At 41.1% G+C, this 14,718-nt stretch overlaps 1 protein-coding gene across 4 annotated transcripts in view; it reads left to right on the forward strand.

Moving 5' to 3' along the window:
• The window catches only part of ERICH3 (glutamate rich 3), a 116,940-nt gene extending 103,122 nt beyond the window's left edge, over positions 1–13,818 (forward strand). For 3 of the 4 annotated variants that reach the window (XM_082354754.1, XM_082354752.1, XM_082354753.1), the window contains 3 exons: positions 3,188–3,313; positions 8,341–10,721; positions 11,386–13,818. In XM_082354754.1, coding sequence (XP_082210880.1) covers positions 3,188–3,313; positions 8,341–10,703 — 2,489 coding nt within the window. In that variant the 3' untranslated portion in view covers positions 10,704–10,721; positions 11,386–13,818. The remainder of the gene's footprint in view (positions 1–3,187; positions 3,314–8,340; positions 10,722–11,385) is intronic. The other variant, XM_082354755.1, reaches the window with a different exon arrangement.
• Positions 13,819–14,718: the final 900 nt, after the last annotated feature.

Below are 14,718 nucleotides of genomic sequence, written 5' to 3' on the forward strand. Positions count from 1 at the left end.
GAATTGGTAGAAATTGAGAACTGTCAGCAATAGTACAGGGACATAAGGCCTCTCATCATTATAGGTGAAATCGTTAATTGATACCTCCTTTTTTGAAGTACATAGAGAAACATATATCAAAAGCTTCTAAAAATTATCATGCTCTTTGACCCAGAAATTCCAGTTCCAACAATTTATCCTAAGGCAATAGTCAGAAATAATAAAATAATTATAAGTAGTATTTTAAGTAGCTTTATAATCACAAAAATGGTAATAATTCAATATTTAACACTAGGCAGTTGGTTAGCCAAATTTTAGTAAAACCTTATTAGAATATTCTGTGCAGTTATTGAAGAATAGTTCTTATTTAATGATATGTGGATATAGTCACAATATATTGCTAAATGAATAAAATGGGATACAAAATGTCATCTAACTGAGAGTAAAAAAATACTTAGAAATCTTCCAAAATATTAACTAATATTTGTTTCTGAGTGGTGAAACTAGGATATTTTTGTTTTCTTCTCTGTACTTTTTATCGTTTCAAGCTTTAAGTAGTGAATATGTACTATTTTCATATTTTGGGAAAGTACAATGTATATATTATTTTAAAATATGTTTGTTTCATAATAAAAGAAGCTCACATTGGAATGCAATAATATTTTGGTATTTTAAAAACATCTTGAAATATCCTATATCATTTGAGTGGAAAAAGTATTTATCTGTGAAATTCTCTGTTTGAGCCTCTTCCATTTTGCTACAAATGCTGTGGGAACTGACAACTCTCTTTGCTTTTAATGGTCATCTTTATAGCAAGGTGAAGGAGCGGAGCCTTGAGGGATGAAGGGCTAAATAGATAGAGGAAACAGGGTGATGTGTCACATTGCTGGCATGGGAGTCTCAGCATGCATAGTCCTCCTTTACTGTAGGTGGAAAACGGTCAAAGTTAGACAGTGGCCAAGGTCTTGCTTTTAAGTTTCAGTTTCAGAAGAACATCTGAGAAAAAAATGACCAAGTGAGGTCTTTTCTGATCTCACACCTAATAAATCCTTAATGCTCAGGCCAGTGTCCCATTCTTGCTGAATCTGAAGCAGGCAGCACCAAACTGTCCAGGCTCTCATTGACTTCCAAAGCCTAACCCTCCAGGGGCAAGCCAGCTGATGTGGGCAAGTGGTGATTACAGTCCTGAGACAGAAAGATTACATGCTTCAGGCAATTCTGAGTGAGTTGTAATTTTCAGATTATGCTAGTACTGTTTGGCTTCTTAGAATAGTCTTTTGGTTCAGTAGCTGCTAATTGTTTATTATTACTATTATTTTTGTAAACCATATGGAAAAAATTTTCAATTGACGTATAATTGACATACAGCATTATATTAATTTCAGGTGTACAACATAATGATTCAATATTTGTAAAATAAACCATATTTCTTTTTAGCCTGTGGACTACTTGGGGGAGAAACCTAGATGTCCTGTTGGCTCTGATGAAACAAAGCTTCAGTAATTGATACCAAATCAGGCTTCATCCCACCCTCCTGCCTACCATCCTTGGGATTTCTATTGCTTAGTCAGCAAAGCAGATTTATACACAAAGACCTAAAACACTGTTTATTTAAGCTCTCTAGTTATACAGTGCTGTGGGTAAGATGATATTTAAATTATAGGTACTGTGTTATAAAGTTACTAAAGGTTGGCTTGGTTTTAAAAAATCCAACTATAACCTAAGTTTCATGAGTTGATGTCATCTTTAAATTATTGTAAAAGACTTTTTTTATTTGGTGTATTGGATGAATGAGGAAAACTGATGTTCAAAACATTTTTTAAAGAGAATACATTGGAACTATGTGATGCACCTCTTTTCATTTCCATGTTTGTTCTCTTAAGATTAGTATAGTTAAGTCATTCCATTTTTTCTCCAAAAGCCACATGAGGCAGATATTTCACTATTTGTTTCCAAACACAGAGGGATCAGTAAGTAACTAACTGCTCCTTAGCAATTCACCTTAAACTGAGCAAGGGACCACATTCTAGTTGTGTTTTTTCTTGAAGTACAGTCTTTGGACCAAATTGCTCAGAATATCTGAGAGGAAAGAAAGCAAGAAAGGAAGAGAGAAGGTAGGTAGAGAAGGAAAGGGAGAGATAGAGAGCAAGGGAGGGAGGGAGGGAAGGAGGGGTGAAATGGTATTTTGGAGAAACTGTGCTCTTATCTAGGAGGGCAAATCTAGGTCTAGTGTTATTTGAGTGAGCTTTTGTTAACCAGGAGGCGGCATAATGTAAGATGTCAGGGATTTAGAGACACAGGTCATCAGATGTAGACAGGGATGTAGACAGGGATGTGCCAGACACTAAAGACAAAGTTAATGGATATTAAAGTGTTGTCGAGAGTTATCAGGTTGGGCGATAATACTTATAATAGACATGCTCATCATTTCATCATCTATTATTATTTATTAAGTGCTCAGGCACTTGCTAATAAGTGAAATATAAGCATGTTCTACAGGTATTATTTCATTTAATCCTCCCAATGTAACCACTGAGTAGATATCTCTTTTTCACAGATGGGTAAACTGAGGCTTAGGCTTAGGATGAAGAACTTACCCAAGCTGACACAGTTAGTATGGGACTTGAACTTCTTAGGTCTTTGTGTTCCTAAAGTTCAGTGCTAGTAATCAGCTGCAGATAACAGGAATCTCTACAACAGCTTTTACTGTCAAATTTATAGGAATCATGCAATAGCTTTTTGGCTCTGTTCACATGGAGTGAGTATTGGGGTCAAATCACTAAAATCTGCTAATGGATGAAATGCTTATAGTATAGTCAGTTCTGGTAGTTTTAGAAATCTAATAGAACAGTGATGATTGGGATTATAAAAGCCATAACACGTTTCTAAAAAGCAAAAGGCAACTAAACTCCTTTCCAGTCATCTCATTGCATGTGTATTTGGCAAATCCGTCACTGCTTCTGGCTGTTGCCTTTTTTTTTTTAATGCAAGTATTTCTTTGCTTTGATTTCTTTACTTCATGATCTTCTATTGTGTTTTCTTTTTGAAATCATAGCTTGAACTCTGTTTAATCTTAATAAATGTTAAAAACAGGGTCATATTTTAATGTGAATGCTTTTAAATTAATCCCACTTTCTGCTGTTCCACTTACAATGTTCCCATGACCTGTTTTTAACACCTTTTGATATTTTATATGGTCTCCAATCAGTTGGATGGGTAGTAGCTGAAGCTGTGGGTCCCGGCTGCCACTGCCACTATGACTCTGAGTCTGGTGTTAGCAGTGCAGACAGAGGAGAGAAGCACTCAAGGAAGGTGGAGATTGATACAGGTGCAGGTAAGGGCACATCGTTACCTAGGAAAGACCTTCAGAAATCCTCTGCAGAAGACAGTGCTGTTTCCATCTTTCATCTTCCTATCCTTGTTTCCTCCTTCTACCAGCTTTATTTTCTTTTCAACTAGTGAATATGATGGCAGGAGGTGGAGGCATTAAGGGGAGCTTTGGAGCTGACAGCAGATATGAAAGTTGGTCATTCTTTTTTGAATACAGTGGTGCTTAGAATTTTTTAAAAAAGGACTTCAGATAATGAAAAATACTGGTAGGGGTTTTCAGACCAGTCTTATTTCTTAGCCTGCCTCCCAGTTAGCTGACCAGGTAGGTGGATATACCTAACTGACCCATTGGAGACATGAAGAGCCCAGGCACATTTCATGATGATTTACTTGAACTCCTTATTTTTTAAAACTCGGGAAGTATTCATTGCCATCAGCAGATGACCTGGCTCTTGGTGATGAGTACTCCAGCTGCAAGAGTGCGCATTAGAGTGACTCAACAGACCATTACTCATACATATCTGGTCAAACAGCCCGTGTCCTTGAAATCAGGTTTCCCTATATTTAGTGGATGACTTTTAAAAAACACCCTGATTTGAATATACGTATGTGTGTGTGGGAGTTGGCGGGGGGAGGGTGATTCATTTTATTCCTCATATGGTCACATTACCCCCACCTCCAATTTTTAATAACAGGCATCAAGCGCTGGGAGGTATATGAGATTTCACTCTATTATCAAGTAAATAAGTTAGCCAGCCACAGTTGCATCAGAAGACACAAGACTCCTGGGTCAGAGAAAAAGGACTTTATTACTCACAACAAATAGAAGCAGCCAGACGATTTGCACTTGTGCTGGTTCCCTGAGCTCCCGTTCCCCCGGGGCAATGTGGAGAGGACCAGGTGACACTTGAACTTGCAGTGGGCTGAGTTGCAGAAGGACACCGAGCTTCGAGAATCCAAATCTTTCGTAGTGGGCGTTCAACCAGAGGAGTTCTAGTGTACCTCCCCAAACTTCTGCAATGCAGGTAGAGTAGTTGTTGTCTATTAAATCCAATTCAAGCAAGAAAATATCATACATCGTGCTCAGTGGGAGGGGAGAGTGTAAGGAAGATTTGTTAGGGCTTTCTGTGTGCCAGGCACTGTGCTCAGCATGTTATGGTTTACTCTCACAAGGATTCTGTGAGTCAAGTGTTGCTATTCCCGTTTTATGGATAAGAGAATGAAGGCTTAGAGAAGTATTATTTCCCAAGTTCGTACAACTATGTGGCAGAGCTGGAATTCTCACCCAGGTCTGCCTGACTCCCAAGTACACACTCAGCCACTAAATCAGATTTCCCCTGTTTGTGAACATTGCTCACTTTCTTATATTCATTATTTTTTTCCCCAAAAGCCCATGAGTTTGCTATCAAGAACATGTCGTATTTTTGTACTGATATTTCTTAGAAGGGCTTCAATTACTTTCTCCCTTGCTTCAGAAATGTCATGTCTGACTCCCCTATGTGTGTGTGTGTGTGTGTGTGTGTGTGTGTGTGTGTGTGCTTGTAATAGCTCAGCTGGATGCCATTAGCACTTTCTCTCCTAGAATTTAGGCATAGTATATTATTACATGGTGGCTAGGCAATTTTATTACCCTGTATTCCTGAATGTTCCTTAATTCCATAAATTTAGAGGCCAGTTTAGCAAAACAGAGGACTTTCTTTAAATATTTTTCATAACTGACTTTTTTAAAAAACATCTTTATTGGAGTATAATTGCTTTACAATGGTGTGTTAGTTTCTGCTGTATAACAAAGTGAATCAGCTATACATATACATATATCCTCATATCCCCTCCCTCTTGTGTCTCCCTCACACCCTCCCCATCCCACCCCTCTAGGTGGACACAAAGCACCGAACTGATCTCCTTGTGCTATGCGGCTACTTCCCACTAGCTATCTAGTTTACATTTGGTAGTGTATATATGTCAATGCCACTTTCTCACTTCATCCCAGCTTACCCTTCCCCCTCCCCGTGTCCTCAAGTCCATTCTCTACGACTGCGTCTTTATTCCTGTCCTGCCCCTAGGTTCTTCAGAACCATTTTTAAAAAAAATTTTTTAGATTCCATATATATGTGTTAGCATACGGTATTTGTTTTTCTCTTTCTGACTTACTTCACTCTTATGACAGACTCTAGGTCCTTCCACCTCACTACAAATAACGCAATTTTGTTTCTTTTTATGGCTAATATTCCATTGTATATATGTGCCACATCTTCTTTATGCATTCATCTGTCGATGGACACTTAGGTTGCTTCCATGTCCTGGCTATTGTAAATAGAGCTGCAATGAACATTGTGGTACATGACTCTTTTTGAATTATGGTTTTCTCAGGGTATATGCCCAGTAGTGGGATTGCTTGGTTGTATGGTAGTTCTATTTTCAGTTTTTTGAGGAACATCCATACTGTTCTCCATAGTAGCTGTATCAATTTACATTCCCACCAACAGTGCAAGAGGGTTCCCTTTTCTCCACACTCTCTCCAGCATTTATTGTTTGTAGATTTTTTGATGATGGCCATTCTGACTGGTGTGAGGTGATACCTCATTGTAGTTTTGATTTGCATTTCTCGAATGATTAGTGATGTTGAGCTTTCTTTCATGTGTTTGTTGGCAATCTGTGTATCTTCTTTGGAGAAATGTCTATTTAGGTCTTCTGCCCATTTTTGGTTTGGGTTGTTTGTTTTTTTGATATTGAGCTCCATGAGCTGCTTGTAAATTTCAGAGAGTAATCCTTTGTCAGTTTCTTCGTTTGCAAATATTTTCTCCCATTCTGAGGGCTGTCTTTTCATCTTGTTTATGGTTTCCTATGCTGTGCAAAAGCTTTTAAGTTTCATTAGGTCCCATTTGTTTATTTTTGTTTTATTTTCCATCTCTCTAGGAGGTGGGTCATAAAGGATCTTGCTGTGATTTATGTCATAGAGTGTTCTGCCTATGTTTTCCTCTAAGAGTTTTATAGTGTCTGGCCTTACATTTAGGTCTTTAATCCATTTTGAGTTTATTTTTGTGTATGGTGTTAGGGAGTGTTGTAATTTAATTCATTTACATGTAGCTGTCCAGTTTTCCCAGCACCACTTATTGAAGAGGCTGTGTTTTCTCCATTGTATATTCTTGCCTCCTTTATCAAAGATAAGGTGACCATATGTGCATGGGTTTACCTCTGGGCTTTCTATCTTATTGCATTGATCTATATTTCTGTTTTTGTGCCAGTACCATACTGTCTTGATTACTGTAGCTTTGTAGTATAGTCTGAAGTCAGGGAGCCTGATTCCTCTGACAACTTTTTAATATACTTTCATGCAGGAATTTGAATAACAAATACTATGTACAAACATATACTACTAAAGGGACTTGACACATTGTTGTTCCTCATGGTTTTCATTTGCTTTGAATCCAGTAATAATCTGTAACAAAATAAAACAAACTGTATTCTTTCAAGTGAATGGCTCCATGTTCTCTGGGTGAGCATTTGGTTCTATATTTAGTAAATAACTGCTGTGGTATGCTGAGGACCCCCTATAAAAGTCAACACCATCCCTGCTGATAGACCTGAAGTTTCTATGTTACTCATTTGAATAAAGTTACCTTCCAAATACATTTTAAAGGGAAATGTAATGTCTGCTGTTATTGTCTTACTTCAAAATGTTTTATTTTAATAGCCTGCAAGAGGCCAAGGGAAGGCAAAAAGGACAGCCAGGTGTGGTGTTAGGAGAGGAACTGGAGTTATAAGACATTCCCAGATGGGGTATCAGAATGGGACAAAGTGAGTAAGATTAGGGCTTTAGGTTTCTGGGAGATTGTTGGTGATGGGGTGGGGGTGAGATGGCTAGCCAAAAGGGCAAGCAAGAGAAAAAAATGTGAGGAAGGCACACTTGCCTACTTTATAAATTTATATAATTTGGAGGTTGACACGCTGGTTTTATAACTTATTTTATAGCACCTAGTCCAGTGTGTTTTACAAATGAAAAAGATTAGATTGATAGAAAGCATTGAGATGACCATTTTAGAAGTTATCTCCCTAAGTATTATTCTGCAGTTGGAAAATTTAAATGCTTTGGGTATTTGGCCTGAAATGCCTTTATTTATTTTGCATGGATCATTGCAACAGAAATACATGTAGTTGCTAAATAATAAGAAATCTATTTGACGCCTTCTAAGAAACATATTGAACTTGTATTTATTGAAGTATAAAAGCTAGAACACCCAGATTTGCAGGAAATTATGGATGAAAACTTATGAAATACTTCAAGTAGGTTATTTATGTTGAAAATTGTACCAGACTACAAAGTCTTGTCTTGCTCTGTGATCCTGTTTTGCCAAAGGCAAATCAGTTTCTGAATGTAGATCGGAGGTATTCTGACCTATAATACAAATTTGTGTCTTTAGTAAAAAGTCTTACCTTGAACTACAAAGTTATTTGATGACTATATATAGATATAGTAGCTTTAATGGGAGTAATGTATGGGATAATGATCAGCTCACATTGTATTATGATTCTGTTGCTAAATGCCCATATGAGTACAAGAAACATAAGCTAACAGGCATATTATGGTGCTATAGGGAACAATGATTCTTAAGATTAAGTCCTCACTATTTTCCTTGTTGCATAATTTTTTTCTGCAAGTCCTAATATTTCAAATGAAAGTGGGATATGTGTGTGTGTGTGCGTGTGACAGAGAGAGAGAAAGAGAGACATTTTATTATTTTAAGACATGGACTTTTTGTTTGTTTTCAACATTTCTGATGTTCAATTTTCCTTTAATACCAACGTGCCCATTAAATTTGATACCATTTCTTTTCATCACAAAAAGCCATCGTTAAATTATGGTACATGTTATAGTCAATGGCATCCTAGAACCAAGAAAATGTTGTATAGATAATATAAGTAGCCCCTTGATATTATATATAAATATCTCTTATATAGCTAAGATTTTTTGTAATATCTCCTCCCTGCACCTTGATTAAAGTAACCTTGATTTCTAACCTTATTTTATAGCACCGAACAGGAATTTAGTGGTGGACGAAAGGGCAGCACTCAGCTCAAACAAGGAATCCAAGCAAGTTGCATCAGAAGAGCATACACTGGAGAAGAAAGACGCAGTGGAGGAAGATGAAGGTCCCCAACACAGGGATGCTGACACAGAAGAAAAAGGGGATGCAGCACCGTGGGGAAAAGCAGGGGTTCATGAGGTTCCCTTGGGGCAGTGGAAGCCAACAGTAGAGCAGCCGGCATTAGTAGGACAGTTTACAGAGGAAAGTAATATCCCTCAGGGCGTAGTAGGTGGGGCAGAGGCAGAAGCAGAAGGGGATAGAAGGCCACAAAAAGAGGGGTTAGACCCCAGAGGACGAGAGGCAGCAAGAGATTCTGGAGGTCTGAGTGAAGGCGAGGCTTCCGAGGAGCAGGCCCTGAAGCAGACGGTGCTGGAGACGGACACGGCAGCTTCCGACGGGGAGCAGGGTGAGGGGAAGGCCGTGCTTACAAGCCAGGCAGCAGCCCTGAAGTCACAGAGCGCTCAGGAGGCAGCGGCCCTGAGAGAGGCGGCGAGGCCAGAGGATGGAGAGCCTGAGGGAGCGGCTGTGAGCGGGGCCGGGTCTGCACAGCCAGGTGTGGGGGACAGTGAGGGGGAAGCGTCCACAGACCTAGAGGACGTGGGACCCGGAGAAGACGCTACATCCGAGAGAGAGGAGGGTTTAGAAGAGGCCATACTGCGGGGAGAGGAGCCAGCCAGGGAGAGGGGGGCAGTTCTGGGAAGGGAAACGCCCTTGAGCTCCTCCACTTCTGTGAAGGCCCAGGCAACTCGCACGGGGGTGTTGGAGGACAGCCTCGAGGAACTTCGTAAGGACCCTGTGGAAAGGGAGGGGGCTGAGATGGAGGCAGAGTGTAAGACGGAAGATGAGAGGAAAGACGTGTCACCTGAGGAATTAGATGCAGCGCGCGAGAGAAGGACAGCTGAGAGGCCGAAGCCACCTCTGGGGGAAACCGAATCCGAGAGGGAAGCGGTGACAAGGACAAAGGCGCTTCAGGATGAAGACACTTTAGAAGAAGAGCAAAAGTTGCAAGAGGAAGAGGGGGAACCCATGAAGGAAGTAAGACCCGAGGAAGAGACACAAGCCCCCCAGAATGACACGGGGCGTGATGCTGAGGTTGAAGCAGCCATGAGGGCGTCTGAACTGACTGGAGACGCAGGGCCGCGAGGGGAGGCTCCACTGAGAGAGCGAGAGGAGACCATGTCTGAAGCATGCCCTGGATTTGAAGAGTCCCTGGGACACATAACGGCCTGGGGGAAAGAAGGAGGACGAAGACTGAGAGAAGCTGGAGACACAGGGCCCAGAGGCAGAGCAGAGCTGCTCGTCGGGGAGAACGTGGCCCCCGCAGGGCAGGACGGGGGCCCGAGCCCTGCAGGAGGCGGGGTGTCAGGAGCTCCCGAAAGCGAGCCCTCGGGGAAGGCGCAGACACCCGGGGCTGCCGGCGAGGCCCGGGAGTGCGCAGCCAAAGATCAAGCCAGCCTGATGGGCTGGGAGGGGAGGGATGAAGAAGGGCCTTTACAGGGGCCACAGGGAGTGGCTGTCCCAGCCATGATCCAAGAAGATGCTCCCGAGGGAGACTCCACCGTGGCAGGAAAGTTGAGTGAAGAAGTGATGGATGAGGACCCAGAGGAGGCGGCGGAGGAAGAGTGCACTCTGGGGGTAGGGCTGATGAAGAGCGGGGCCACCGAGGGGGACGGGGGCTTGCGGGCCGTGGCTGCAGCTGGGGAAGACGGCCACCAAGGAGGAGGAGCGGCCGGACCAGCCGCAGAGCGGGAGGCGTCGGCAGGTTCAAAGCCAGCTGCGGGGCAAACAGAAGCACGTGAAGCCCCCTCCTTTTCAGATGTGGCAGGGGAGGAAAGCTGGCACAGAGTGGGTGAGACACTAGGAGAAACGGCAGCTGCAGAGAAGGTGGTTGTCGAGGAAAGAGCGCTGAGCGGGGAGGAGGTGCCCGCGACCGAGGAGGCGACAGTGACTTGGGAGACGGAGGCTGCGGTCAAAGCTCCAGGGGAACCTTCTGACCTGGAAGGGAGGGCCCCACTGCCAGGGCCGGCTCGGGAGGGAGGGGAAGCTAAACCCACACAGGAGGTGGAGTCCGTGGGAGAGGAGGCAGGGACGCGGAGCCCTGAGGAGGGGCAGGAGTCGGGGGCAGCTGAAGAATTCAGACTGGGATTATCCCAAGAGAGAGGGTCAGAGCCCAGGAGAGAGAGTGCACGGGACGCAGGAACACTCTCTGGAAAGCTCAATTGCACTGGGACCCAAGAGAAGCAAGAGCATGCAGTGCACAGAGGAAGTGAAGACCCAGATGTTTCGCTGAACCACAGGAAGGCCTAAGAGCCTTCGCGGCTGATGGTGAGTTTAAGCCTGACCTGTCTGCAGGATTAAACAGATCCCCCCACCTGGGGTCTTCTCCCCTTTGGGTTGGCTCATGCCTTTCTCAGTGTCTGCACACACACACACACGCTTCAATTCTAGGCTGCTGAGCCCCAAGCCCATCAGGACGGGGGACTGGGTGAGACGGACAGGGTGGCCAAAGCCACACAGGGACCAGTTTCTATCCCCTTTGCAGCTCTAAGTCACAGCCCGTCTCTGCAAGCACAGCTCTCTGAAGCAGTGAGATCCTCCTTGCCTCCCTTACAGGGCCCCAGAGATGGGTACAGAGGAGAGCGTGTACCACAGGGACAGGTCACAGGGGGAAAGGCTTAAACTCTATTCCAGAATTAATTTCCCTTTGTGATTGTCTGCCTTTAAATGGGCTCTATGTCTCTATTCTGCACTTTTGTGAAGTTTAATAAATATATATAACATATATCTGTAACATATGTTAAAATATTTAAAACGTGTTAAAATATATATATAGATGTAAAATATTGAAGATTGTAACTAAAGACCAAAATTATTTCCAACATTTCCTTGTGTTCCTGCTATTTCCTTGATGTCCTCGTATCCTTAGCGCCTGGTTGCTACTATCCTGAGTGACTATATTCAGAGTCCTATCCTTTTTATTATTTTTCAGGATATTTTCAAGACATCTTCTGGAAGACTTAGGGCGGAGGAGAAGGATCACCTGAGCATCTCACCAGGACTTTAGATTTTTTTTTTTTTTTAACATCTTTATTGGCGTATAATTGCTTTACAATGGTGTTTTAGTTTCTGCTGTATAACAAAGTGAATCAGCTAATGAGGACTTTAGATTTTATCTTTTTTTGTTTTTTTAAATCCCTGTGCTTGTCTGAGCAGTTCCCAGTCGGCCAATGCTGGTCTGTAGCACCTCAAGTACCTTGAGAAGAGCTGCTCAGATGCTCCCTGGGGTGCAGGTTCCTAATGGAGGACTGGGAGGCTGATACCTAAGTCTACATAGTTAACATGTCTACATTCAAATCAAATTGATAGTTTTCAAATGTTTGACTTTTACCAAAGATTACCTGAAAGTCCCAGTCCTGATGTCTGGGGTTTGTTTAAATTCCTTTTAATTTATAATCACATATTAGTCCCAGGTTCATACATGAGCGTTTTATTTACAATCTGTGGCTTTGGCTGTGAAAATGAGCTCTAAATGTCCTTCCCAGTATACTCAGTGCTAAAGATTGCTCCAGACCTGTAAGTCCTTCCAGAAAAGGATTCCATGGCATGTCTATTCACTTACACTTAGAAATAATCATGCTTTCTATTTATGCCAGATGAGTAATTTTAAGTGTAAATCTTGTTTCAAATTGCCCTTTGTTTTTGCGTGTTTCCGTAGTCTTGCTTTCTGAGGTAGACAGGTAAATGCTTGTGGCATTTCATTCCTGGGGGCCTTATTTATAGGGCCACTCAATTTAAATCGATGTAGTAAATAATTTAGCTGCGTAAAATGAGTAACAATCATTATAGCAGGTAAACATTGCACATCAGTCCATACACCAACATTCTAGACTCTAGACTCTGGCTGGTGTCATTCAATGGAAAAGAAACTTGGATTAAATTAGCATACTGCTCACCTTCCAAAGTTCTGTTATTTCAAACCTCTGAACTAACCCTGCAGTGCATTGCAAATCCACGGTCACAACTTCTTTCTAAATTACCCCTGCCCCCATATCACTAGGAATAGTTGTGTATCAGTGTGCCCCTTGGGGATTTTGACTTCCTTGTGATAGCTTTCTTTGTTCATATGCCAGTGCCCCAAAGGGCACATATGTTTGGCCATCTTTTCATTATGTGAGGAGGTGAAAGAAAATGTCCTAAAGCAGTGATTCTCCAGTTATGCTGCACATTAGACTTTCATGGGGCACTTTCATGAATGATTCAATCCCTGGCCCTACCCCAGAGATTCAGATCGAATTAGTTTTAGATGGGTGTAGGCATCAGTTTTTTGTTTTGTTTTGTTTTTTAATTCTTCAGTTGGTTTTACAATGTAGGCAAAATTGAGAACTGCTGCCCTAATCATTATACAATCCATACTGGCTGCCCTGTGTCCCTAAGGACCAGGCATATTATCTTTATTTTTTTTTTATCTTTATAGATGTGTTTCATTTTAATAAAGGAGTCATTCAGTGATCAAAGGTATAATGGACCAGTGGTTCTCACAACGTGGTCCCTTGATCAGGATATCAGCATCACCCAGAACTGTTCCAAATACAAATTCCTGCCTTCATCTCATACCCATTAAATTGGAGACTCAGTGGGTGAGGCAGAGCCATTGGTGTTCTAATAAGCCCTCTGGGTAATTCTGATGTACCCTCTAGTCTGAAAACTGCTGTCACGGACTATTGATTGTTTTGAGGATTGGTCTCAGTTGGAAAATGGATTGCAGAAGCATTGTGTACTTTGTCTCTCTTTCTGTCTCTCTTTTACCATCTGTCTCTCTTCTCTCTTTTTCTTTTTTCTCTAGGCAATGGTACTCACTCTAAAAGTGATGACCTCAACTTTAAACTCATTTTTATTGGGAATGTAATGATATATATGTGAAGTCCTTCAGCCCCACCCCCTACTGAGGACGAGCATCTCTCATGACACATCATAGATCTCCATTGTCTTACATTTTATGAGTGGATTTCATCTACATTATATCCAACTTCATTTATTACTGAGCTGTATTACTGTGGCGTTCTACAGTATTTTTTCGCTGCTCTCAACCTCATTGCTACAGAGCACTTTGAATACATAGCACCTTATGGGAAAGATTGTAAACTTGTTAATTCCATTGAAGAATGAGTTTTGTACAATGTGCTAAATGGAAATTGCATTGGATTATTTTTATATTTAACACATTCCATCAAAACATTCTGTAAAATTATACTACAGTCTGCATGTGGGTTTAACTGTGAAATTCAGTGTTGTGATAGTTCGATGAAGTGAATTCTTTCTTTGCAAATACTATATTGATAAAATTATTTTATGTTCGACTGAACTGATTATTTATCCTAGTTTCGTTATTAAAAGCATAAATAAACCATATGTTTACAGATAAGACATGAATGGTCCTTTATAAATAAGACTAGACTTTTAAAATCTTCTTTGTCCTTTCCTTACAAAATTTAAACTCCATAGAGTAGAGCAGAGAGAATTATTTTCATTGGGCTGTATTTTTTGAATATATGTGTTTATATTGACTGCGTTCATATATGTCTTTTCACATACATGGAATAATATCAGAGAGGAAAATTGTTATCATTATTTCATAGATAAGTAAATAGAAGCTCAGTTAAGTGGCTTGTCTAAAATTATGGTCAATCTCATGTCTTCTCACTCCAAACTCTGACTTTTTTTTATCACATACACTTCCTTCTAGGAAGAGGAATATTAAATAGATACTAAGATGCTAAATGTGAATCTCTACATATTTTTGTTTACTTGTAGAAGTAAAAATCAAATCTCATGCATGTATCTTTTATTGATAAGAAAAGGATTATAGTTCCAGTCATTATTGATCAAAGAATATGATAGATTATTTAAATAATTCAAGAGAGGAATAGACAACCAAAGTAAAGATAGGCAGAATGAGGTTATTTGAATTTCTTGAGTTAAGCCTTTCCTATGGCTTTGTAAAGTCTTGTGTTGTAAATATAAATTACAGTTGAGTAGTTTAAAACTTCTAAGATCAATAATTTTGCCACAATGACTGCCATTGGAAATCATTATTTGAGAAAAGAAAAGAAGGCTGTAAAAAAGATGCATCTAGCGTGTGAAGTATTCCAACAGCTTCAAGGACTGTGGCCCTTGAGAGGCCACTTCTGACCTGGGGTAATATTTTCTTCTAGTCTCCTATACCACCTGTGTCATTTGAAAGATATTCCCAGTTGTCGTGGCCAGCGGCAAGAGGTACAAAGAACAGGGAAATAAATACAGCTGGAATTCTTTAAAAGTTGCT

This window comes from Balaenoptera borealis (genome assembly GCF_965194805.1).
Source record: "Balaenoptera borealis genome assembly, chromosome: 1".
Classification (NCBI taxonomy): Eukaryota; Metazoa; Chordata; class Mammalia; order Artiodactyla; family Balaenopteridae; genus Balaenoptera; species Balaenoptera borealis.